General features: G+C 46.7%; 1 protein-coding gene across 1 annotated transcript in view; it reads right to left on the minus strand.

The window, feature by feature from the left end:
- Positions 1 to 25,354, minus strand: part of FAM186A (family with sequence similarity 186 member A) — a 78,241-nt gene extending 52,887 nt beyond the window's left edge. The window contains exon 1 of the mRNA XM_077953094.1: positions 25,163 to 25,354. Within this exon, the coding sequence (XP_077809220.1) occupies positions 25,163 to 25,354 (192 nt within the window). The remainder of the gene's footprint in view (positions 1 to 25,162) is intronic.
- Between the last annotated feature and the right edge of the window lie 1,583 nt (positions 25,355 to 26,937).

The raw sequence follows: 26,937 nt of genomic DNA on the forward strand, positions 1-26,937 counted from the left end.
CGAGACCATCCTGGCTGACACGGTGAAACCCCGTCTCTACTAAAAAATACAAAAAAACTAGCCGGGCGAGGTGGCGGGCGCCTGTAGTCCCAGCTACTCAGGAGGCTGAGGCAGGAGAATGGCGTGAACCCGGAAGGCAGAGCTTGCAGTGAGCCAAGATCACGCCACTGCACTCCAGCCTGGGCGGCAGAGCGAGACTCTGTCTCAAAAAAAAAAAAATAATATCGTGAACAAGTGGGATTTACCGTGGTATGCAAGGCTGATTCAAAATTTGATAATTTCTAAATGTAACTCACTAGGTCTACAGATTAAAGAAGAACAATTTATTGCCTCAGTATACACAGAAAAAGTAGTTGACAAAACTCAACATTCATTCATGATTTCTAAAAGAAGCTCGATAATAAACGAGGACTAGAGTGTAATTTCCTCAACCTGATAAAGACCATTTACAAAACATTTACAGCTAGCATCATACTTAATGGTGAAAGTTTTAAGCGCTCTAAAGGTTCTGTTCTAATCATTTGTACTCAACATTGGATAAATGTCCTAACCAATTCAATAAGGTCAAAAAAAGAAATACAAGAAAATGGATTGGAAAGAAAGAAGCAACATGGTTTCTATTTACGACAAAAAGTTTGTCCATGGGCCGGGCGTGGTGGCTCACGCCTGTAATCCCAGCACTTTGGGAGGCCGAGGCGGGCGGATCACAAGGTCAGGAGATCGAGACCACGGTGAAACCCCGTCTCTACTAAAAATACAAAAAATTAGCCGGGCACGGTGGCGGGCGCCTGTAGTCCCAGCTACTCAGGAGGCTGAGGCAGGAGAATGGCGTAAACCCAGGAGGCGGAGCTTGCAGTGAGCCGAGATCGCGCCACTGCACTCCAGCCTGGGCGACAGAGCGAGACTCCGTCTCAAAAAAAAAAAAAAAAAAAAAAAAAGTTTGTCCACGTAAAAACTTCCAAAGAATTTACCAAAGAGGCCAGGAGCAGCGTCTCACACCTGTAAACCCAGCACTTTGGGAGGCCAAGGCTGGCAGGTCACTTGAGTCCAGAAGTTCAGGACCAGACTGGCCAATATCATGCAACTCTCTCTCTACCAAAAATACAAAAATTAGCCGGGCGTGGTGGCACGTGCCTGTAGTCCCATCTACTTGGGAGGCTGACACAGGAGAATCGCTTGAACCCGGGAGGCAGAGGTTGCAGTGAGCCAAGATCACTCCACTGCACTCCAGCCTGGGCCACAGAGCGACACTCCATCTCAAAAAAAATAAATAAATAAAAATAAAAAATAAAATAAAATAAAACAAACCAAAAACCATTTATTTACACTAGCAATATACAATTAGAAATTGAAATTTGGCCGAGCATGGTGGCTCATGCCTGTAATCCCAGCACTTTGGGAGGCCGAGGCGTGTGAATCACCTGAGGTCAGGAGTTTGAGACCAGCATGGCCAACATGGTGAAACCCTGTCTCTACTAAAAACACAAAAAATTAGCTGGACATGTTGATGCACACCTGTAATCCCAGCTACTCAGGAGACTGAGGCAAAAGAATCACTTGAACCTGGGAAGTGGAGGTTACAGCTAGCTGAGATTACACCATTGCACTCCAGGCTGGGCAACAAGTGCAAAACTCTGTTCCAAAAAAAAAAAAGTAGCCAGGTGTGGTGGTGCATACCTGTAACCTCAGCTACTCAGGAGGCTGAGGTAGGAGAATCGCCTGAACCCGGGAGGCAGAGCTTGGAGTGAGCCGAGATTGTGCCACTGCACTCCAGCCTGGGCGACAGAGAGAGACTCCGTCTCAAAAAAAAAAAAAAGAAAAAGAAATTTAATAAAACAGTGTCACAGGAGCCTATGGGTGTCACTTTGCCATCCAGAAACCTCTGCGGCCAGCGAAGCCTCTGCTTGAGTTTTGCTCATGCCCGCTGGGCTCATTCCACCTACTAGGCCCAGCAGGCTGCCCTCAGATCATGATACCGGCCCGAATCCTATGCCTGCCAAGGGTGAGCCAGGCATGGAGCAGAGAGGGCAAACAAGTGCAGCAAACATGTGAGCAAACAAGTGCAGGGTTTGGCCACTGTGCACCCCCGCTGTAGCAGCAGGGCAGGCATCTCCAGGTGCTGGCACAAGCACTGGCTCTGGGAGAGGCTGTGGCTGGACCAGACATACCACAAGCGGGTTCTGCTGCAGGCACCAGTGTCCGGATGAGGAAAACTCAGTGGTGCCCAAAAGCTCAGAGGTCTGGGCCCTCAGAAGGATCACCACTTTTCATTCACACGGTCCGGGGGCATGTCACAACCGTAGCTCAGTGAGCCAACTGGGGATGTGTTACAGCTCCTTTAGTTCCCGCCATTTAGTCCCAAGTTCCTACCCCTGTCTAGGAAGAATGAGGTTACATGGGCAACTGAAGGGTGAGCAAGGTGGAGAGGAGCTTTACTGAGTAACAGAACAGCTCTCAGCAGAGAGGATACCTGAAGTGAGTAGCTCCTATCTGCAGTCAAGTCATCCCAACAAGTGTAGAGGAGACTTGAAGTGGGTAGCTGCTATCCGAAGGCAGGTAGGCCTGATGAGTGTAGGCCACTCAAAGTGGATAGCTCCTGTCTTCAGGCAGGTAGTCCCTAGGAGGCTCTGAGTCTGGCTAGGTTTGGGGTTTTTATGGGCTCAAAAGGGAGGAAGTGCATGCTGATTGGTCCATGGGCAGCCCTGGTGGGCCTGGAAAAAGTACCATCTGATTGGCCGAAAGGCATCAAGGAAGCTTTCACTCTGGTCCTGGACTCCACCCTAAACTGGCATTGTGGGTTGAACCTCCTTTTACTTCTGTCTCTCTCAATCTCTCTCTCTCTCTTTTTTTTTTTTTTTTTTTTTTTTAGACAAGGTCTTATCCTGTTGCCCAGGCTGGAGTTCAGTGATGCAGTCATAGCTCACTGCAGCCTAGGACTCCTGGGCTCAAGAGATCCTTCCACCTTCACCTCCCAAGTAGCTGGGACTAGAGACAAGTGCTACCATGGTCAGCTAATTATTTTGCTTTTTATTTTTATTTTTAGAGATGGGATCTCACTATGTTGCTCAAGCTGGTCTGAAACTCCTGGGCTCAAATGATCCTCCCACCTCAGCTTCCTGAGAGCTTGGGAGTATAGGCATGAGCCCCTGTGCCCAGCAGAACTCTGTTTAAAGATGCACAATTGAAAGGGGCAATCTTCTGGCAGTGGAAGAAACACAGACAGGAAGAAACACCATTTGGCAATTAGGTACTAAAAAGGGGGAAAAAAGAGAGCTACAATCACCAGGACAGTACGTTATTAGTGTAATGACAGACAAATACATGAGTGGAATAGACTAGAGTGCCTAGAAAAGGACTCACATATATGTGGTCAATTGATTTTTGACAGAGGTGCAAATGCAACTCAGTAGAGAAAGGACAGTCTTTTTAACAAGTGGTATTCAAATAATTGAATATCCACAAGCCAGAAGAGAAAAACAAGCTTTTATTAACGTCTTGCACAATATTTCAAAAATTTAGTCAAATGATTCTACAAGCTAAATATAAAATTTAACACTATAAACCTCCTAGAAGAAAACATAGGAGAAAATACTTATGACCTCGGGTTAAGGCAGTGATTTATTTGATATGATAACAAAGTCACAACCAATGAAAATACAACATAAGGCCAGGTGTGGTGGCTCACGCCTGTAATCCTAGCACTTTGGGAGGCCAAGGCAGGTGAATCACCTGAGGTCAGGAGTTGGAGACCAGCCTAGCCAACATGGCGAAACCCCATCTCTACTAAAAATACAAAAATTAGCTGGGCGTGGCGGCAGGCACCTATAATCCCAGCTACTCGGGAAGCTGAGGCAAGAGAATTGCTTGAAGCCGGTGGGGGCAGAGGTTGCAGTGAGCCAAGATCGCACCACTTCTTTTGCCTGGGCAAAAGAACAAAACTCTGTCTCAAAAAAAAAAGAAAAGAAAAGAAAGTACAACATGATATATTAGATTTCACAAAAACATAAGACTTCTGCAATATGAAAGATACTGTTAAGAAAATGAAAAGTGGAGGCCGGGCGCGGTGGCTCAAGCCTGTAATCCCAGCACTTTGGGAGGCCGAGACGGGCAGATCACGAGGTCAGGAGATCGAGACCTTCCTGGCTAACACGGTGAAACCCCGTCTCTACTAAAAAAAATACAAAAAACTAGCCGGGCGAGGTGGCGGGCGCCTGTAGTCCCAGCTACTCGGGAGGCTGAGGCAGGAGAATGGCGTAAACCCGGGAGGTGGAGCTTGCAGTGAGCTGAGATCCGGCCACTGCACTCCAGCCTGGGCGACAGAGCAGACTCCGTCTCAAAAAAAAAAAAAGAAAATGGCCGGGCGCGGTGGCTCAAGCCTGTAATCCCAGCACTTTGGGAGGCCGAGACGGGCGGATCACGAGGTCAGGAGATCGAGACCATCCTGGCTAACACAATGAAACCCCGTCTCCACTAAAAATACAAAAAAATTAGCCGGGCGCGGTGGCGGCGCCTGTAGTCCCAGCTACTCGGGAGGCTGAGGCAGGAGAATGGCGGGAACCCGGGAGGCGGAGCTTGCAGTGAGCCGAGATCGCGCCACTGCACTCCAGCCTGGGCGACAGAGCGAGACTCCGCCTCAAAAAAAAAAAAAAAAAAAAAAAAAAAAAGAAAATGAAAAGTGGGCCAGGCACAGTGGCTCACGCCTGTAATCCCAGCACTTTGGGAGGCCAAGGTGGGTAGATCACCTGGGGTCAGGAGTTTGAGACCAGGCTGACCAACCTACAAACCAAAAATACCAAACCAACATACCAAAAATACAAAATTAGCCAGTGTGGTGGCACATGCCTGTAATCCCAGCTACTCTGGAGGCTGAGGTAGGAGAATCGCTTGAACCGGGAGGCGGGAGGCGGAGGTTGCAGTGAGCAGAGATTGCAACATTGCACTCCAGCCTGGGCAACAAGAGGGAAACTCTGTCTCAAAAAAAAAAAAAAAAGAAAATGAAAAGTCAGTTGAGCAAGGTCACGCCTGTAATCCCAACACTTTGGGAGGCCGAGGTGGGTGGATCATAAGGTCAGAAGACTAGCCTGGCCAAGATAGTGAAACCCTGCATCTACTCAAAACTACAAAAATTAGCCGGATGCAGTGGCAGGCGCCTATAATCCCAGCTACTCAGGAGGCTGAGGGAGGAGAATTATTTGAACCCCAGGGGCGAGGATACAGTGAGCCGAGATTGCACCACTGCACTCCAGCCTGGGTGACAGAGTGAGACTCCATCTCAAAAATATATACATACAAAAAACTAAATTAAAAAAATGAAAAGTCAAGTCACAGTCTGGGAGTAAAAATTTACAAATCATATAGCTAATGGGAATACAAATTGGCACAATTATTCTGGAAGAAAATGTGTCAGTGTTTAAAAGAACTTCAGGTACACTTACATTTTAACCCAGCAATCCCATTTCTAGGAATATACCCTGGAGGTGCACCTTCAACCATATGAAAATGCCTACGTATAAGGTTACTTACTGCAGCATTGTTTGTAATTATGAAGTATTGGAAATAACTTAAATGTCCATACATAGGACAGTGGTTGAATTAACTATGGTATAACTGCACAGTGGATTATTTAAAAGAATAATGAAGGCTGGGTGCAGTGGCTCATGCCTGTAATCCCAGCACTTTGAGAGGCCAAGGCAGGCGGATCACCTGAGGTTACGAGTTTGAGACCAGCCTGGCCAACATGGTGAAACCCCATTTCTACTAAAAATACAAAAATTAGCTGGGCATGGTAGCACACGCCTGTAATCCCAGCTGCTTGGGAAGCTGAAACACAAGAATCGCTTGAACCTGGGAGGCGGAGGTTGCAGTGTGCAGAGATCGCACCACTGCACTCCAGCCTGGGTGACAGACCAGGATTCCATCTCAAAAAAAGAAAACAAAACAAAAAGTATAAAGATCTCTGTGAACTGATATAAAGTAATCTCCAAGACACACAGTGAGTTAAAAAAAAAAAAAAAGTAAAGCACAGCCAGGTGCAGTGGCTCACACCTGTAATCCCTGCACTTTGGGAGGCCGAGGCGGGCAGATCACAAGGTCAGGAGATCAAGACCTTCCTGGCTAACACGGTGAAACCCCGTCTGTACTAAAAATACAAAAAATTAGCAGGGTGTGGTGGCGGGCGCCTGTAGTCCCAGCTACTCGGGAGACTGAGGCAGGAGAATGGTGTGAACCCAGGAGGCGGAGCTTGCAGTGAGCTGAGATCGCGCCACTGCAATCCAGCCTGGGTGACAAAGCGAGACTCCATCTCAAAAAAAAAAAGAAAATAAAATAAAAGAAAATTAGCCGGGCATAGTGGAGCACGCCTGTCATCCCAGCTGCTTAGGAGGCTGAGGCAGGAGAATCGCTTGAACCTGGGAGGTGGAGGTTGCGGTGAGCCAAGATCACGCCATTGCACTCCAGTCTGGGCAACCACAGTGAAACTCCATCTCAAAAAAAAAAAAAAAGTAAAGCACAAAAGAATATATCTATTGTATGTTACCCTTCATGTAAGAAAAAATGAGATATGAAAAACTCTGCACGAATCTACTCATTTGTGCAAAATAAATACAAGAAGGATAAGCCGGAGGCTAGAGAGATTGATTACATATAGGGTGTAGGTGGGGAAAAGGTGGAAAGAAAAGAGGAATGAAAATAGGGTAGCAAAGATAAGAAAGGAGTGACATTTTTCTGCATATAGCTCTGACTTTTAGCAGCACAGTAATGTTTCACATACCTTTCATATACTCAATAATAAACTGTTAAAGCCAACCTGTGTTTGGGCTGACCCAAAATGGAATACAAATACTAACAACTGAAATTAATTGTATACAAATGAATAACATAACTTCACTTAGAATAAAATAAATAGGTGGCAACTTTGAAAACAGTATATTGAGTGGACAATGTAAGGTTAAATATAAAACAGTAGGACGTAAATGCAGTACTACTTAGTAAATGTGCTTCTTATATGCTTATGTATTAGTAATTCTGAAATTACATTATGTGTGTACTGGAAATTAACTAATAAATATATTGTATAGAATAAGAACTGGTGTTGGCCGGGTGTGGTGGCTCACATCTGTAATCCCTGCACTTTAGGAGGCCGAGGCTGGTGGATCACCTGAGGTCAGGAGTTCAAGACTGGCCTGGCCAACATGATGAAACCCTGCCTCTACTAAAAATACCAAAAAAAAAAAAAAAAAAAAAAAAATTAGCTGGGCATGCTGGTGCGCGCCTGTAATCCTAGCTACTCAGGAGGCTGAGGCAGGAGGATCGCTTGAACCTGGGAGGTGGAGGTTGCAGTGAGCCGAGATCACGCCACTGCACTCCACCCTAGGCGACAGAGTAAGACTCCGTCTAAAAAACAAAAGAACTGGTGTCGTAGGATCTTTGGGGTGTCACTTTTCTGGCCAGAAACCTCTGTGGCCAACTTTTGCCCAAGTTTTACTCAGGCCCACTGGGTTCATTTCGCCCATTCAGCAATGCAGGCTGCACTCAGCTCATGCTACTGGCTTGGATCCCATGCCTGCCAAGGGTGAGCCAGGTGTGGAGTGGTGAGGGGTATGTGAGCAAGTGAGCATGGAGCCCGGCCACTGTGCACAGCCAGGCATGCTATCTGCAGCAGAGTGGGCATCTCCAGGCACAGGCACGGGCGCCGGCTCCCTGTGAGGCTGCAGCTGGACCAGGCATACTGCAAGCAGCTTCCACAGCTAGCACTGGGCAATGTGGTGGCACCCAGAAGCTTGGAGACACCAGGAACCACAGAGCCCCAAAAAGGGAGTCACAGCCCTGACTTAGGGAGTTCCTAGGTCTGGGCTCCCTGAAGGGTCACAGCTCTTCTCTGTTTCTCTCTTCTTTCCTTCTCTCTACTCTCCTTCTCATCACCTGCAACATGGTGAGCAAGGGGCGTGTTTCAGCCCTGTTTGTGTTACGGCTCTTTCAGTCCCACCATTTGTCAGGTCCCAAGTTCTTGTCTTGCATTCAGAAAGAATGAGCTATGCAGACAAGTGGAGGGTGAGCAAGGTGAAGAGGGGCTTTATTGAGTGACAGAACAGCTCAGAGGAGACTCTCAGTGGGTAGCTCCTCTCCACAGGTAGCTCATCCCAATGAATGTCCGGCTCTCCACAGACAGGAGACCCACAGTGGCTAGCAGTGGGCCAAGGTTGCACCACTGCACTCCAGCCTGGGCAACAGAGCGAGATTCCGTTGCAAAAAAATAAATAAATAAATTGATTGGTTAATTAATTAAATATAATGAAGAGATGGAAAGATATCCTATGTAAATGGAAACCAAAAAAGAACAGGAGCAGCTATACTTATATAACAGAACAGAAACTTTAAGTCAAAAACTAATAGAGCCAGGAAGGATTACATGCTTGTAATCTTGGAACTTTGGGAGGCCAAGGTGGGAAGATCACTTGAGGACAGGGGTTCGAGACCAGCTTGGGCAATATTGCAAGACCCTGTTTCTACAAAAAATTAGCCAGCGCCAGGCACGGTGGCTCAAACCTGTAATCCCAGAACTTTGGGAGGCCGAGACGGGCGGATCACGAGGTCAGGAGATCGAGACCATCCTGGCTAACACGGTGAAACCCCGTCTCTACTAAAAAATACAAAAAACTAGCCGGGCGTGGTGGCGGGTGCCTGTAGTCCCAGCTACTCGGGAGGTTGAGGCAGCAGAATGGCGTGAACCCGAGAGGCGGAGCTTGCAGTGAGCTGAGATGCGGCCACTGTACTCCAGCCTGGGCGGCAGAGCGAGACTCCGTCTCAAAAAAACAAACAAACAAACAAACAAAAAAATTAGACAGCATGGTGGCTTGCACCTGTAGTCTGAGCTACTGAAGGGGCTGAGGTGGGAGAATCACTTGAGCCCAGGAAGTTGAGGCTCCTGATGAGCCATGATTGTGCCACTGCACTCCAGTGTGGCTGACAAGGAGAAAACCATCCAGGTCAAAGGGCACCAAATTTGAGGCAAACAGAAATCAAGTATCCCCTTCTGAGTAGCGAGTGAGGGAAGAAGTGCTTGGAAAGTTGGTGATTTGGGGTTAGTCCCTAAAAACCACTTTAGGATTTCTCTGCTCTGCCCACCCTCTGGAGAAGGTGGACACTGGTCAGTTAACAGATGACATGTTACTTGATGAGCAGTCACTTGATGCCCATGGCTTTGGTTTTAAAGACACATACACATATTGTGCCACTGCACTCCAGCCTGGGCAACAAGAGCAAAACTCCATCTCAAAAAAAAAAGACACATACGCTTGTCCACACATGCTTAGAGATACGAGTGGGCTGGTCAACTTAAGAATGTTACTGGCAGAGGGGGTATTGGGGTTATTTTCTAGGGGGAATAGCATGTCACTTCAGTATGCCTTTTAATATATTAATTTTTTTTTTTTTAAAGCAAATACAGCCAGGCACAGTGGCTCATACCTGTAATCCCAGCACTTTGGGAGGCTGAAGTGAGCAGATCACTTGAGGCCAGGAGTTCAAGACCAGCCTGGCCAACATGGTGGAACCCTTTCTCTACTAAAAATACAAAAATTAGCCAAGTGTGGTGGCTCACACCTGTAATCCCAGCTATGCAGGAGGCTGAGGCAGGAGAATCACTTGAACCCAGGAGGCAGAGGTTGTAGTGAGCTGAGATTGCACCACTGCACTCCAGCCTGGGCAACAGAGCGAGACTCTGTCTCGAAATAAATAAATAACTAAATAGCAAAATAGAAGTTTAGATTTTAATAAAATTTGTAGGGTTTCCAAGTAATTTTTACAGAATTTACTTGTTTGCTTCAACTGTCTCCTTCTACCTCGGCTCTTGAAGGAGATGAGGACAGGCCTGGATTTAAAATACTTGTAATTTTGTATCCTGATCTCTCTTTGATCTCTTTCTTTTGCTGAGGAGTTATTTTTTTCTTTTTTTTTTTTTTTTTTTTTTTTTTGAGGCGGAGTCTCGCTCTGTCGCCCAGGCTGGAGTGCAGTGGTGCTATCTCGGCTCACTGCAAGCTCCGCCTCCCGGGTTCCCGCCGTTCTCCTGCCTCAGCCTCCCGAGTAGCTGGGACTACAGGCGCCGCCACCACGCCCGGCTAATTTTTTTGTATTTTTAGTGGAGACGGGGTTTCATTGTGTTAGCCAGGATGGTCTCGATCTCCTGACCTCGTGATCCGCCCATCTCGGCCTCCCAAAGTGCTGGGATTACAGGCTTGAGCCACCGCGCCCGGCCTATTTTTTTCTTTTATAGTAAGAAACAAGGCTGGGCATGGTGGCTCATGCCTGTAATCCCAGAACTATGAATGGCCAAGGCTGGTGGAACTCAAGACCAGCCTGGACGACATGGAGAAACCCTGTCTCTACCAAAAATACAAAAAGGAAAACAACGACAACAACGAAACAAAAAACAATCGCCCCCAGTGTGGTGGCGTGTGCCTGTGATCCCAGCTACTCGCTACTCTGGAGGCTAAGGCGGGAGGATCGCTTGAGCTTGGGAGGTGATGGCTGCAGTGACCTGAGATTGCAGCCACTGCACACCAGCTTGGGTGACAGAGCAAGACTCCATCTCAAAAAAACAAAAAAAAAAAAGAAAGAAAAGAGAGAAAGAAAAGAAATGGCTGGGAGCGGTGGCTCATGCCTGCAAACTGTAATCCTAGCACTTTGGGAGGCCGAAGCCAGTGGATCATGAGGTCAGGAGTCTGAGACCAACCTGGCCAGCATGGCGAAACCCCGTCTCTACTAAAAACACAAAAATTAGCTAGGCGTGGTGGCACGCAGCTATAGTCCCAGCAACTCATGAGGCTGAGGCAGAAGAATCGCTGGAACCTGGGAGGCAGAAGTTGCAGTGAGCCAAGATCGCGCCACTGCACTCCAGCCTGGGCAACAGAGTGAGACTTTGTCTCAAAAAAAAAAAAAAAAAGAAAGAAACAAACAAACAAATAAACTCCACCTTTATCCCTACTTTCCCCCTACTGGTCTGTGATTGTTTTTATGTTGGCTGCAGCAGGCTGGCTGTGTTTTTTCTCTTGCCATGAAAACTTCTAATTACCATGTACAGTATGTTCAAAGTCAGGTAACTCCTCATTGTAAGCAAACTATGTAACTACCCAGAGCAGCACTTATAAACCAGCCTAATGTAAAAAAGAAAGAAATAGACCGGGCACGGTGGCTCACGCTTGTAATCCTAGCACTTCGGGAGGCCGAGGCAGGTGGATTGCCTGAGCTCAGGAGTTCGAGACCATCCTGGGCAACATGGTGAAACCTCGTCTCTACTAAAATACAAAAAATTAGCCAGGTGTGGCAACGTGCGCCTGTATTCCCAGCTACTCGGGAGGCTTAGGCAAGAGAATTGCTTGAACCCGGGACGCGGAGGTTGCAGTGAGTCGAGATCAAGCCACTGCATTCCAGCCTGGGCGACAAGTGAGACTCTGTCTCAAAAAAAAAAAAAAAGAAAGAAAGAAATCCTAAGATATGTATGGAGGCCAGGTGTGGGGGCGCACATCTGGAATCCCTGCATTTTGAGAAGCTGAGGTGCAAAGGTTACTTTTGGCCAAGAGTTCAAGACCAGCCTGGGCAACATAGGAGACCCTGTCTCTACAAAAATTCAATAAAAAATTAACTGGGTGTAGTAGTCCTAGATGCTTGGAAAGCTGAGGCTGGAGGATCCCTTGAGCCCAGGAGTCCAAGGTTTCATTGAGCTATTATTGCACCACTGCACTTTAGCCTGGGTGACAGAGCCAGACCATGTCTCTAAACAAAAATAAATAAATAAACTAAAACATGTATGGAGCCACAACAGACCCTGAATATCCAAAGCAATCTTGAGTAAAAAGAACAAAGCAGGAGGCATCACCGTACCTGATTTCAAAATCCAATACAAAGCCATAATAATCAAAACAGCATGATACTAGCATAAAAGCAGATACATTAGACCAACGGAACAGAGTAGAGGGCCCAGAAATAAATTCACACACTTCAGTCAATTGATTTTCAGCAAAGATGCCAAAAATGTGGAAAGGAGAGTCTCTTCAATAAATGGTGTTAGAAAAATTGGATATCCACATACAGAAGAATGAAATTAGACCCTCAACTTACACCATATACAAAAATCTACTTAAAATGGATTAGATTTTTTTTTTTTTTTTTTTTTTTTGAGACTGAGTCTTGCTCTATTGCCCAGGCCGGAGTGCATTGGTATGATCTTGGCTCACTGCAACCTCTGCCTCCCAGGTTCAAGTGATTCTCCTGCCTCAGCCTCCCAAGTAACTGGGATTACAAGTGCCTGCCACTATGCCCAGTTAATTTTTGTATTTTTAGTAGAGACGGGGTTTCACCATGTTGGCTAGGCTGGTCTCGACCTCCTGACCTCAGGTGATCCACCTACCTTGGCCTCCCAAAGTGCTGGGATTACAGGCATGAGCCACCATGCCCGGCCTGGATTAGATTTAAACATAAAATGTGAAATTATGGCCGGGCACTGTGGCTCACACCTGTAATCCCAGCACTTTGGGAGGCCGAGGTGGGGGATCACAAGGTCAGCAATTCAAGACCTGGCCAACATGGTAAAACCTCATCTCTACTAAAAATACAAAAAATAGCTGGGCGTGGTCGTGCGCACCTGTAGTCTCAGCTACTCAGGAGGCTGAGGCAGGAGAATTGCTTGAACCCGGGAGGCAGAGATTGCAGCGAGCTGAGATTGCGCCACAGCACTCCAACCTGGGCGACAGAGTGAGACTCTGTCTCAAAATAAATAAATAAATAAATAAATAAATAAGGTGAAATTATAAAACTATTAGAAGGAAACAGGGGAAAAGTTCCATGACATTTTTCTAGACAATGATTTTTGTGGCCGGGTGCAGTGGCTCACGCCTGTAATCCCAGCACTTTGGGAGGCCGAGGCAGGCAGATCATGAGGTCAGGAGATCAAGACCATCCTGGCTAACACGATGAAACCCTGTCTCTACTAAAAATACAAAAAATTAGCCGGGCGTAGTGGCGGGCGCCTGTAGTCCCAGCTACTCAGGAGGCTGAGACAGGAGAATGGCGTGAATCCAGGAGGCAGAGTTTGCAGTGAGCCGAGATCGTGCCACTGCACTCCAGCCTGGGTGATAGAGCGAGACTCCGTCTCAAAAACAAAAATAAAAACAAAAAGACAATGATTTTTGTGTATGGTTCCAAAAGTACAGGCAACAAAAGCAAAAATAGGCAAATGGTGTTACATCAAACTAAAAGGCTTCTTCATGATTTCACTCATATGTGGAATCTAAAGAAGTCAAACTTGCCAGGCACAGTGGCTCACGCTTGTAATCCCAGCACTTTGGAGGCTGAGGCGGGCTGATCACAAGGTCAGGAGATTGAGACCATCCTGATTAACATGGTGAAACCCCGTCTCTACCAAAAATACAAAAAATTAGCCAGGCGTGGTGGTGAGCGCCTGTAGTCCCAGCTACTCAGGAGGCTGAGGCAGGAGAATGGTGTGAACCCGGGAGGCGGAGCTTGCAGTGAGCCGAGATCACACCACTGCACTCCAGTCTGGGCGACAGAATGAGACTCCATCTCAAAAAAAAAAAAGAAGTCAAACTCATAGAAGCAGAAAGTGTAGAATGGTGGTTAGCAGAGGCTGGGGATGGGCAGATTGTGGAGATTTTTTTCAGTTAGGAGAAATAAGTTCAAGAGATTATTATACATCATGATAACTATAGTTAATAACAATACATTGTATACTTGAAGATTGCTGAGAGTAGATTTTAAGTGTTCTCATCACAAAAAGAAATGCGAGGTGGCTGGGCATGGTGGCTCATGCTTACAATCCCAGCACTTTGGGAGGCCAAGGTGGGTGGATCACCTGAAGTCAGGAGATCGAGATCAGCCTCACCAACATGGTGAAACCCTGTCTCTACTAAAAATACAACAATTAGCCGGGCATGGTGGCGCCCACCTGTAATCCCAGCTACTAGGGAGGCAGGATAATCGCTTGAACCTGGGAGGTAGAGGTTGCAGTGTACAACAGTGTGTGTCAATCACATGAACTTAGAATGAAGCAAAAGAAGCCAGACATTAATAAATACATATCATATGATTCCATTTATCAGGCAAAGCTGACCTACAGTGTTAACAGTCACAATAGTGGTTGTTTTGTGACGAACCAGAGGCTTCTGTGATTCTTTGAGATAATTCTTTGAGCTTTTCACTTTGAATTTTCATTCTATATATTCTAATTTTTTTTAAGCTAACAAAAAGAATTCAACTAGGCCCATGTAGTGGCTCACGCCTGTAATCCCAGCACTTTGGAAGGCTGAGGCAGGTCACCTGCGTTTGGGAGTTTGAGACCAGCTTGGCCAACATTGTAAAACCTTCTTTGCTAAAAATACAAAAATTAGCCAGGCATGGTGGTGCGTGCCTGTAATCCCAGCTACTTGGGAGGCTGAGGCAGGAGAATAGCTTGAACCCGGTGGGGGAGTGGAGGTGGGGCTGGGGGTGGGGGGAGGTTGCAGTGAACCGAGATTGCACCACTGCACTCCAGCCTGGGCAGCAGAATGAGACTCTGCCTCAAAAAACAAAAAAAAAAAAAAAAAATTCAACTTATGATTTCAGCCCAGATGGATATTGGAAAAAACTTTCAGTTTGTGTTCTATTCTATTTTTTTCTATTCAGCAAAATGGTTATCAACTCATCAACACAGAAGACTTCCATGATCAGACCAAATGTGGGGTCGGAGGAGCAGATTCTCCCCACCACCAAGCAGGTAACCATTTCTGCAATGGACATCAGGTGGGTGTCCTTTATTTCAATTCGGACACTATCTACCTAGATATAGTGTCAGATCCCATAGGTCGAAGCCTCAGTCCCCAGAATTGCCCCCCACTCAGACACCAGTCACAAGTCCAGGCCTCCAGAACTTCTGATCAATCAATTTCAAGTTGGGGTTCCTAAGACCCCCTCTTTTGGTTGGATTAATTTGCTGGAGCAGCTCACAGAACTGGTTTATTGAAGAGATGCATAGGGCAAGGTATTGTGGAAGAGGAATGGAGCTTCTGAAGCAGCTACAGTGTCTCCGGTATATACTGGGGTTCATCGTCTCGTGCCAGGAAAATTTAGGACACGAATACACACTAGGAGTTTAGGAGTGGACGTTTAATAGGCAGAAGAGAAAGAAAAACAGCACTCTCAATAAAGAGAGGGAGGTCTTCCCAGAGGAAAAGACCGGCTGGTGGTGGATGTGCTAGATTTTACAGTCTGGCTTGAGGAGCTGGTGTATGGGGCTCACAGATTGTTTCAATCAGATATGACATTTACATAGCGCATATGGAAGGCTGGTTGCTCCTCCCTAATATTACTATGCAAGTGAACTCTCCTTGGCCAGCACCACCTTGTCTGCTCCTTACTGTACACAAGGCTGGGCAGAGAAGGAAAGATGGAACCGCCCTCTTGAACATGTCTAGTCCCTAGTTTCTGCTGGCATTCACCCCTGCAAGCTCCCAGCTTGCTGGTCTGTGTCTGCAGCTCGACTTCACAGGCTGCTCTTTGTTAGAAAATGATTTGGGGCTGCTTTTCATTAAAAAGAAATACCTTACCAAGGACTCCCATACCCTTACTATCTGCCCAAGTGGTTTCTTCTTAACTCGTATATCACTTTCATATTCTCCCTGGGAACACCACTCTTCAGGAACCTCCACGTGTTCAACTCTCTGTAAGCTCTCCAAACCCTGTCCTTTTGGCTTTGTATGGAGGTTTGATTACATAGGCAAAGTTGATTAAACCATTGGCCATAGATAAGCAGCTTGACCTTCAGTGGCTTTCCCCAACCCTGAAGGTTGGGGGGTGGGGTTGAAAGTCCCAACCCTCTAATCAGGCCTTTGACTTTCTAATGACCGGTCCCATCCTGAAGCTATCTGTCAATCATTAGCATACAAAAAGACATCACTTTGGAGATTCCAAAGATTTTAAGAATTGTTATATTTCACAATATCCCAATGGAATAACAGGGTCAAGATTTATCCTCTCAGCCGGGCGCAGTGGCTCACACCTGTAAGCCCAGTACTTTGGGAGGCAGAGGCGGGTGGATCGCCTGAAGTCAGGAGTTCGAGACTAGCCTGGGCAACACAGTCAAACACTGTCTCTACTAAAAATACAAAATGTAGCCAGGCAGGTGGCACGCGCCCGTAATCTCAGCTACTTGGGAGACTGAGGCAGGAGAATCGCTTGAACCTGGGAGGTGGAGGTTGCGGTGAGCTGAGATTGCGCCATTGCACTCCAGCGTGGGCAACAAGGGCGAAACTCCGTCTCAAAAAAAAAAAAAGATGTATCTTCTCATCCAAAACAACTAAGTGACAGTTGACAGTTACCTAAAAGGATTAATGAGAACAATTCACAGACCTCACGTAGGGAGGGGCAATAGTTTCTCCCTAGAAAAAATTAATTTCTTAAAATTCAGTGCCTGGGGCCGGGCGCGGTGGCTCAAGCCTGTAATCCCAGCACTTTGGGAGGCCGAGACGGGCGGATCACGAGCTCAGGAGATCGAGACCATCCTGGCTAACACGGTGAAACCCCGTCTCTACTACAAAATACAAAAAAACTAGCCGGGCGAGGTGGCGGGCGCCTGTAGTCCCAGCTACTCGGGAGGCTGAGGCAGGAGAATGGCATAAACCTGGGAGACAGAGCTTGCAGTGAGCTGAGATCCGGCCACTGTACTCCAGCCTGGGTGACAGAGCAAGACTCCGTCTCAAAAAAAAAAAAAAAAAAAAAAAATTCAGTGCCTGGGCACAGTGGCTCACGCCTGTAATCCTAGCACTTTGGGAGGTCGAAGCGAGCAGATCACTTGAGATCAGGAGTTTGAGACCAGCCTGGCCAACATGGAGAAACCCCATTTCTACCAAAAATACAAAAATTAGCTGGGCGTGGCGCATGCCTGAAGTCGCAGCTACTTGGAAGGCTGAGGTGCGAGGATCACTCGGGCCTGGGAGGCGCAGGTTGCCGTGACCCGAGATTGCTCCACTACACTCCAGCCTGGGCAACGGCAGAGGGAGACTCTGTCGTTAAAAAAAAAAAAAAAAAAAAATTCAGGTGTGATGGCTCATGCCTGTGATCTCAGCACTTTGGGAGACTGAGGTGGGAGGAATGCTTGAGTTCAAGAGTTTAAGACTAGCTTGAGCAAAATAACAAGACCTTATCTCTACTAAAAATAAAAAAATAGGCTGGGCACTGTGGCTCACCCTGCAATCCCAGCCCTTTGGGAGGTCGAGGTGGGTGGATCACCTGAGGTCGGGAGTTCAAGACCAGCCTGACCCACATGGAGAAACCCCGTCTCTACTAAAAATACAAAAATTAGCTGGGGTGGTGGTGCATGCCTGTAATCCCAGCTACTCGGGGGGCTGAGGTAGGAGAATCACTTGAACCCGGGAGGCAGAGGTTGTGGTGAGCCGAGATTGCACCATTGAACTCCAGCCTGGGCAGAAAGAGCGAAACGCCATCTCAAAAAAGAAACTTCCTTGGGCCAGATGGTTTTGCAGGTAAATTCTACCCAACTGGCGAGTTAATATACTCCTGAGATAGAAGAGTGAAGCTGTATTGCTGGCCTTCTCAGATGAAAGCAAACTACTTTTGGTGGGCCTTATAGATAGATTCGAAGAAATAATCATTTGCCAGATCATAGCGGCATACCAGGAACCAGGGGATGTGTTAATTTGTTCAAGCAATGAAACCAAATCTGGTACAGAAGCTATGACTGGAGTTAGTACCTAGTTAAGCTTACAATAATCCACTGTCGTTCTCCAAAATCCATCTGTATTCTTTTTTTTTTTTTTTTTTTTTTTTTGAGACGGAGTCTTGCTCTGTCGCCCAGGCTGGAGTGCAGTGGCCGGATCTCAGCTCACTGCAAGCTCCGCCTCCCGGGTTTACGCCATTCTCCTGCCTCAGCCTCCTGAGTAGCTGGGACTACAGGCGCCCGCCACCTCGCCCGGCTAGTTTTTTGTATTTTTTAGTAGAGACAGGGTTTCACCGTGTTAGCCAGGATGGTCTCGATCTCCTGACCTCGTGATCCGCCCGTCTCGGCCTCCCAAAGTGCTGGGATTACAGGCGTGAGCCACCGCGCCCGGCCCATCTGTATTCTTTACAGGCCAAACAGGAAGGCTGAATGAGGATATGGTTGAAATCATCACTAAGGCATCTTTGAAGTCCTTAGTGATGGCACTAATTCCTCCAGGAATGGGATATTTGTTTTGTTTTTACTGTTTTCCTAAGTAGAGGCACTAGTGGCTCCTATTTGGCCTTTTCCACCATAGTAGCCCCCATTCCACAGGTAAGGGAGCCAGTGTGGGGATTCTGCCATCTGCTGAGTATGTATATTCCAATTATACATTTTGGAACTTGTGAAATAACCACAGGATGAGTGTGTGGGATGACCCACACACTGGGTTCACTGTGAGATGGGCCTGAGCTAAAGCTCTTTTGATTAATGGGTAGACCACAATAACATTTTGGATCTCCTGGAATTAATGTCAGCTCAGAGCCAGTGTCCAGCAGTCCCCCAAAAGGTCTGATTATTTTCTTTTTCCCAATGCACACTCTGATACAAGGTCATAGGTCCCCTTGGGGAAGGTCAGGAGAAAAAGTAATAGTATAAAGGTAGGGCCCTTCTTCAAGGAACTTGAAGTCCTGTTCACTCAAGGAGCTCTGAGTCTGTCAACTGGCTCAAGTCTGAGAATTGACTGATGGACTGGGACTCTGTTTTCATGATTCAGATATTTATGTTCATTCAATCTAGGAATTTTCTACTTGTTTAGATTAAGTAAGAATTTAGTAGGCTTCCTATCCATTTCTGGGAACACTATGATCAACTAGCCAATGCCATAGGTCAGTATGAGTCAGACTATTTTGATTGCTGCTTTGATGCTGCTGTCCATTACAGGAATCATATCCACCTTGCCTTTGATGGTTGGGTGCCACCACTGGGTCCCAGTTAGGTTTACAAATTCAGTGACTACAATTCCCACTGTTAAGGTCTGAACTGTAGAGAAGAGTGATCACAGAGCTCTTCAAGGATGCTGGGGCTTCCTTCACTGTATTTTTTTCTCATACTATTGGTGAAAGCCAGCACAGTGGCTCATGTCTATAATCCCAGCATTTTGGGAGGCTGAGGCAGCCACCACACCTGGCTAATTGTTGTATGTTTTGTAGAAGCAGGGTCTCGCCATGTTGCCCAGGTTGGTCTCAAACTCCTTAGCTCAAGCAATCCTCCCACTTTGGACTCCCAAAGTGCTAGGATTACAGCCATGAGCTACCATGCCCTACCTCTTTTTTTTTTTTTTTTTTTTTTGAGATGGAGTCTTGCTCCGTCACCCGGGTTGGAGTGTAGTGGTGCAATTGCGGCTCACTGCAAGCTCCGCCTCCCAGGTTCAAGCAATTTTCCTGCCTCAGCCTCCCAAGTAGCTGGGATTACAGCTACTTGGGAGCTGTAATCACACCTGGCAGATTTTGTACAGCTACTTGGGAGCTGTAACTACACCTGGCAGATTTTTGTATTTTTAGTAGAGATGGGATTTCACCATATTGGCCAGGCTGGTCTCAAACTCCTGACCTCAGGTGGTCTGATCCACCCTTGTCGGCCTCCCAAAGTGCTGGGATTACAGGCATGAGCCACCACGCCTGGCCTTAATTTATTTTTGTATTTTATTTTTTATTTTTATACATATTTTTTGATACGGAGTCTTGCTCTGTCACCTAGGATGGAGTGTAGTGGTGCGATCTTGGCTCACTGAAACCTCTGCCTCCTGGGTTCAAGCAATTCTCCTGCCTCAGTCTCCCGAGTAGCTGGGACTACAGGCACCCGCCACCATGCCTGGCTAATTTTTGTGTTTTTAGTAGATACAGGGTTTTACCATGTTGGCCAGGCTGGTCTCGAACTCCTGACCTTGTGATCCGCCTGCCTCAGCCTCCCAAAGGGCTGAGATTATAGGCGTGAGCCACCACGCCTGGCCTATTTTATTTTTTTGAGGCAGTCTCACTCTCCAGTCACCTAGGCTGGAGTGCAGTGGCACCATCTTAGCTCACTGCAGCCTCTGTCTCCTAGGCAGATTCTCATGCCTCAGCCTCCCAAGTAGCTGGGATTACAGACCTGGGCCACTGCACCTGGCCTGGTAGTTTATTTTTAAAATTGAACATTTACTACCTTTAGACTTAGCCATTCCAAGCCTAGGTATTTATTCTGGAGAAATGAAAGCATATATCTGTGTAATGCCTTGTACATGAATGTTTCTAGCAGCTTATTTGTAATAACCCCAAACCAGAAACAGCCCATGCCATGCCATGCCATGGAAAAACACTCAACAATAAAACGGAATCAACTATTCATATATGCAAAAGTGTGGATGAATCTCAAAATAATGCTAAGTGAAAGACGTGAGGCAGAAGAAAGTAGATACTGTATGGCTCTACTTAAATAAAATCTAAAATATGCAAATTAATATACAGTGACAGGAGCACATTGGTGGTTAGTTGGGGATTGAAGTGGGAGGCGGGGAACAGCTTGAGGAAGCGGCATGAGGAAACTTTTGGGGGAAATGGGTAAATTCATCATGTTGATGTGGTGAAGGTTTCACAGGATTGTTGTGGTTTTTTGAGATGGAGTCTTGCTCTGTTGCCCAGGCTGCAGTCCTGTGGCACAATCTAGGCTCCCTGCAAGCTCCACCTTCCCGGGTTCACGCCATTCTCCTGCCTCAGCCTCCCAAGTAGCTGGGACTACAGGAGCCCGCCACCACGCACTGCTAATTTTTTGTATTTTTAGTGGAGACGGGGATTTTCACTGTGTTAGCAGGATGGTCTTGATCTCCTGACCTCGTGATCTGCCCGCCTCGGCCTCCCAGAGTGCTGGGATTACAGGTGTGAGCCACTGCGCCCGGCCGGTTTTACAGGTATTTATGTATATCAGTACTTTTTTTTTTTTTTTTTTGAGACGGAGTCTCGCTCTGTCGCCCAGGCTGGAGTGCAGTGGCCCGATCTCAGCTCACTGCAAGCTCCGCCTCCCGGGTTTACGCCATTCTCCTGGCTCAGCCTCCCGAGTAGCTGGGACTACAGGCGCCCGCTACCTCGCCCAGCTAGTTTTTTTGTATTTTTTTTAGTAGAGACGGGGTTTCGCCCGTGTTAGCCAGGATGGTCTCGATCTTCTGAGCTCGTGATCCGCCCGTCTCGGCCTCCCAAAGTGCTGGGATTACAGGCTTGAGCCACCGCGCCCGGCCAGTACTTTTTTTTTTTTTTTTTTAAGACGGAGGCTCGCTCTGCTCCCAGGCTGGAGAACAATGGCGCGGTCTTGGCTCACTGCAACCTCCGCCTCCTGAGTTCAAGCAATTCTCCTACCTCAGCCTCCCGAGTAGCTGGGACTACAGGCGTCTGCCACCACGCCCGGCTAATTTTGTTTTTGGTAGTTTTAGTAGCGACGGGGTTTCACCATGTTAGCCAAAATGGTCTCGATCTCCTGAGCTCGTAATCCGCCTGCCTCAGCCTCCCCAAATTCTAGGATTACAGGCGTGAGCCACCGCGCCCAGCCTGTATCAATACTTGTATACTTTTTTTTTTTTTTTTTTTTTTGAGACGGAGTCTCGCCCTTTCGCCCAGGCTGGAGTGCAGTGGCATAATCTTGGCTCACTGCAAGCTCCGCCTCCCGGGTTCACACCATTCTCCTACCTCAGCCTCTGGGACTACAGGCGCCCACCACCATGCCTGGCTAATTTTTTTGTATTTTTTAGTAGAGACGGGGTTTCACTGTGTTATCCAAGATGGTCTCGATCTCCCGACCTCGTGATCCGCCCGCCTCGGTCTCCCAAAGTGCTAGGATTACATCCGTGAGCCACCGCGCCCGGCTCAATACTTGCATGCTTTTAAAATGTACATTTTGGCTGGGTGAGGTGGCTCACCTCTGTAATCCTAGCACTTTGTGACTCGGAGGTGGGCAGATCACCTGAGGTCAGGAGTTCAAGACCAGCCTGGCCAACATGGTAAAACCTTCACCTTCAACGTGGTGAAACCCTGTCTCTACTAAAATACAAAACTTAGTCGGGCATGATGGTAAGTGCCTGTAGTCTCAGCTACTCGGGAGGCTGAGGCAGGAGAATTGCTTGAGCATTCGGGACCATGCAGCTCCCAAAGTTGCAGTGAGCTGACGTGGGGTCATTGCACTCCAGCCTGGGCCACAGAGCCAGACTCTTATCTCAAAAACAAAAACAAAAACAAATGTATATTTTAGGCCAGGCATGGTGGCTCAATCCTGTAATCTTAGCACTCTGGGAGGCTGAGGCAGGCAGATTGCTTTAGCTCAGGGTCCAAGACCAGCCTGGGCAATATGGTGAACCCCCATTTCTACAAAAAACACAAAAATTAACCGGGCGCGGTGATGTGTGTGCCTGTAGTTTCAGCTACTTGGGAGGCTGAAGTGGGAGGGTGGCTTGAGCCCTGAAGGCAGAAGTTGCATACATTTTATTATATGCTAACTGTACCTCAATAAAGCTGTTAAAATAAAACACTGTTATTGTTGCTAGTTGCCAGAAGTTGGAACAGGAGAGAGTGGAGAGTGTGTGGAGAGTGGGAACTTATCAATATTTAGCACTCTTTTTTTCTGTGAGGCGGAGTCTTGCTCTGTCACCCAGGCTGGAGTGCATTGGCATGATCTCGGCTCACTGCAACCTCCACCTTTCTGGCTCAAGTGATTCTCTTGCCTCAGCCTCCGGAGTAGCTGGGACTACAGGCAGGAGCCACCATACCAAGCTAATCTTTTGTATTTTTAGTAGAGACAGGGTTTCACTATATTGGCCAGGTTGGTCTTGAAATCCTGAGCTCAAGTGATCCGCCTGCCTCTGCCTCCCAAAATGCTAGGATTACAGGCGTGAGCTACCGCACCTGGCCAAGCTCTCTGTGTTTTTTTGTTTTGTTTTGTTTTTTGTTTTTTAAAGAATATATAAAATGGGCCGGGCATGGTGGCTCACACCTGTAATCTCAGCACTTTGGGAGGGGGGCGGATCACGAGGTCAGGAGATCAAGACCATCCTGGCTAACATGGTAAAACCCTGTCTCTACTAAAAATACAAAAACAATTAGCCAGGCGTGGTAGCTGGTGCCTGTAGTCCCAGTTACTTGGGAGGCTGAGGCAGAAGAATCGCTTGAACCCAGGAGGTGGAGGTTGTAGTAAGCCGAGATGGTGACATTGCACTCCAGCCTGGGGGACAGAGCAAGACTCGGTCTCAAAGAAAAAAAAAAAAAAAAATATATATATATATATATATAAGTTGGGTGGGGTGGTGCAGGCCTGTAATCTCAGCTACTTGGGAGGCCGAGGCAGGAGAATCATTTTAACCTAGGAGATGGAGGTTGCAGTGAGCCGAGATCGCGCCACTGCGCTCAGCCTGAACAACAGCATGAGAGTCTGTCTCAGAAAAAAAAAAAAAAATCGATCAATCTATCTGTCTATCTATCTATCAATCAGTCATCTATCTATCATCTATCTGTCTATGGAGAGAGAGAGACAGGGGTCTCACTATGTTGCCCAGACTGGTCTTGAACTCCAAGGCCCAAGCAATCCTCCTGTCTTGGCCTCCAAATTGCTGGGATTATAGGAGTGAGCCACTGTGCCTGGCTAACACTCCATTTTTTTTTTTTTTGAGATAGAGTCTCCCTCTGCCCTCCCGAGTAGCTGGGACTGCAAGTGCATACCACCACCTCCTGGCTAATTTTTAAATTTTTTGTAGAGACAGGGTCTTGCTTTGTTGCCTGGGATGGTCTCAAACTCCTGGCCTCAAGTGAGCCTCTCACTATGACCTCCTAAAGTGCTGGGATTACAGGAATGAGCCATTGTGACCACTTTAGCTTTCCTTAAATATAGGAAAGAACTCCCCCTTAATCAATTTCATCAAACATGACTGATTTTTGTTTGTTTGTTTGTTTGTTTTTGAGACAGGGTCTCGCTCTGTCACTCATGCTGAGTGGGGTGCAGTAATGCAAGCATGGTGCTCAGTGCAGTCTCCTGGGTTCAGGGAATCCTCTGGCCTCAGCCTCCCAAGGAGCTGGGACTACAGACTGGAGCCACCATGCCTGGCTAATTTTTTTATTTTTAGTAGACAGGAGGTCTCCTTATGTTGGCCAAGCTGGTCTAGAACTCCTGGACTCAAGAGATCCTCCTGCCTTGGCCTCCCAAAGAGTTGGGATTACAGGCATGAGTCGCTGTGCCTGGCCTGACTTTGTTGTGCTTCAAGAGAATAAAACGCAGCATAACCTTAATTGTTTGGGGTCTATTCGATTCCTATGTTATTTATTTATTTATTTTTCTAAAAATATAGATTGGGTCTCTCTATATTGATCAGGCTGGTCTCTTAACTCCTGACCTCAAGGGATCCTCCCATCTCAGCCTCCCAAAGTGTTGGGATTACAGGCATAAGCCACCGCACCCAGCTGACATTATTTAAACACTCTTCTTATTGTCCTTGAATGTCTCCTAATTTCTCCTTGAAGTGTACAGGGAAAATAAAAGAAGCTAGAATTCAAAGCAATCTAAATTCTATCTGGTTAATAGCTGTTTGATAAAACCTCCACAGGGAACAAATGAAAACTTTTTTTTTTTTTTTGAGACAGAGTTTCGTTCTTGTTGCCCAGACTTGAGTGCAATGGTGCATTCTCAGCTCACCACAACCTCCGCCTCCTGGGTTCAAGTGATTCTCCTACCTCAGCCTCCCGAGCACCTGGGATTACAGGCATGTGCAATCACGCTCAGCTAACTTTTTGTATTTTTAGTAGAGACGGGTTTCTCCATGTTGGTCAGGCTGATCTCGAACTCCCGACCTCAGGCAATCCGCCCACCTTGGCCTCCCAAAGTGCTGGGATTACAGACATGGGCCACCATGCCTGCCTTGATTTATTTCTTAAATGGCTTTATTAAACCTGATATAAAGATTTAATAAATGGCTTTATTAAACCTGATATAATGTCAAATTGGAGCTTGTTATATCCACAGTCGGTGTCAGGTGAAATTGTCATTTGAAGTCAAAGCAACCCTAAATACAGTCAAATATCATGAAAGTGATTTCTTAAATAAACAAAAATGTATTCGGTCACAGAAAGTTTGAAAAGAAAATTGCAGTTTGTAAACTTCAGATTCACTACCTACCTCTCTTGCTCGATGGAGCTGTGCGCGCTCAATCTTAGAGATGATATCCTTTACTGAGAATGGGATCTCAAGGTTAGGGAGCACGAAAGGACTAAGGACATTTTGGGGCTCTCTTCTCATGATGGTGGAATCCTTGATGTATTTTTCTGATTCGGGGTCATCGTCTATCTCATTTTTCATTTTGAAAAACATTTCGAAGATGTGGGTGATATCCTTTTATTTCTTCTTTTTCACAGAATCTACGAAAATGCTAATAAAGATATCCAGTAGGAAGCTAGGAGAGGTCTTTCCTGCTCCCAGAAGTTGTGGCATACTCTGCTGCTAATTGGTGGCTACCATGATATTCCAGTCCTGTTGATGTCACAATAGACCCATTGTGACATTATCATTGATCAAACATGTAAAGAGTGCTTACTATGTGCAGAGAACTGGTCATTCTATATGCTGCCATGGTAGAAGGGTGAAGGGGGGAAGGAGGGTAGGAAATAATAGACAATAGAAATGCTAAAATAAATAGAAGATATAGCCCTGCTTAAATAACCTTAAAATCTAGATATGTTGGCTGGGCACAGTGGCTCACTCCTGTAATCCCAGCACTTTGGGAGGCCGAGGCAGGCGGATCACCAGAGGTCGGAGTTCGAGACCAGCCTGACCAACATGGAGAAACTCCTGTCTCTACTAAAAAACAAAATACAAAATCAGCCAGGCGAGGTGGCGCATGCCTGTAGTCCCAGCTACTCAGGAGGCTGAGGCAGGAGAATCACTTGAACCTGGGAGGCAGAGGTTGTGGTGAGCCGAGATTGTGTCATTGCACTCCAGCCTGGGCAACAAGAGTGAAACTGTCTCAGAAAAAAAAAAAAAAAAAAAAAATCTAGGTGCGTCAAATATCACTGTAATGGAATAAGGGTTACAACTACTTCCTCAGCTGCCCCTTAACTTTTCCTAGACATGTAGTAACTTGGATGATATCATTTGGATGAAGTAACTTGGATGATATTATTTGGATGAGGATCACACTCTTTGCACTGCTTACTCTTTATACTTTTCTTTTTTTTTTTCGAGACAGAGTCTCACTTTATTACCCAGGCTGGAGCACAGTGTCATGATCTCGGTTCACTGCAACCTCTGCCTCCCAGGTTCAAGAGATTCTTGTGCCTCAACCTCCCAGATTCTCAGATTCCTCAGCTGGAATTACAGGCACGCGCCACCACACCTGGCTAATTTTTGTTTAATATTTGCTTTAGATATTTTTTAAATTAAAAAAAGCATTAGAGAAGGTCGAAGTCCTCTTTGATGTCTCCCAACCCCTGGTTCCTTCCTTCCCCACTGTCCCATTCCAGATGAAATGACAATCATGAATTTTACATATTTGAGTCTACTTTTACATAGTTTTACTACAAGTGTATATATATATTTTTTCTTTCTTTCTTTCTTTCTTTCTTTTTTTTTTTTTTTTGAGACAGAGTCTCACTCTATTGTCCAGGCTGGAGTGTAGTAGCGCGATCTCAGCTCACTGCAACCTCTGCCTCCCAGGTTCAAGTGATTCTCCTACCTCAGCCTTCTGTGTAGCTGGGATTACAGGCGTGCGCCACCACACCCGGCTAATTTTTTTTTTTTTTTAATGTGAGATGGAGTCTCGCCTGTGGCCCAGGCTGGAGTGCAGTGGCGCAATCTCGGCTCACTGCAAGCTCTGCCTCCTGGGTTCACGCCATTCTCCTGCCTCAGCCTCCCGAGTAGCTGGGACTACAGGTGCCCACCACTATGCTCGGCTAATT

Source organism: Macaca mulatta, chromosome 11 (genome assembly GCF_049350105.2).
Source record: "Macaca mulatta isolate MMU2019108-1 chromosome 11, T2T-MMU8v2.0, whole genome shotgun sequence".
In the NCBI taxonomy this organism is placed as follows: Eukaryota; Metazoa; Chordata; class Mammalia; order Primates; family Cercopithecidae; genus Macaca; species Macaca mulatta.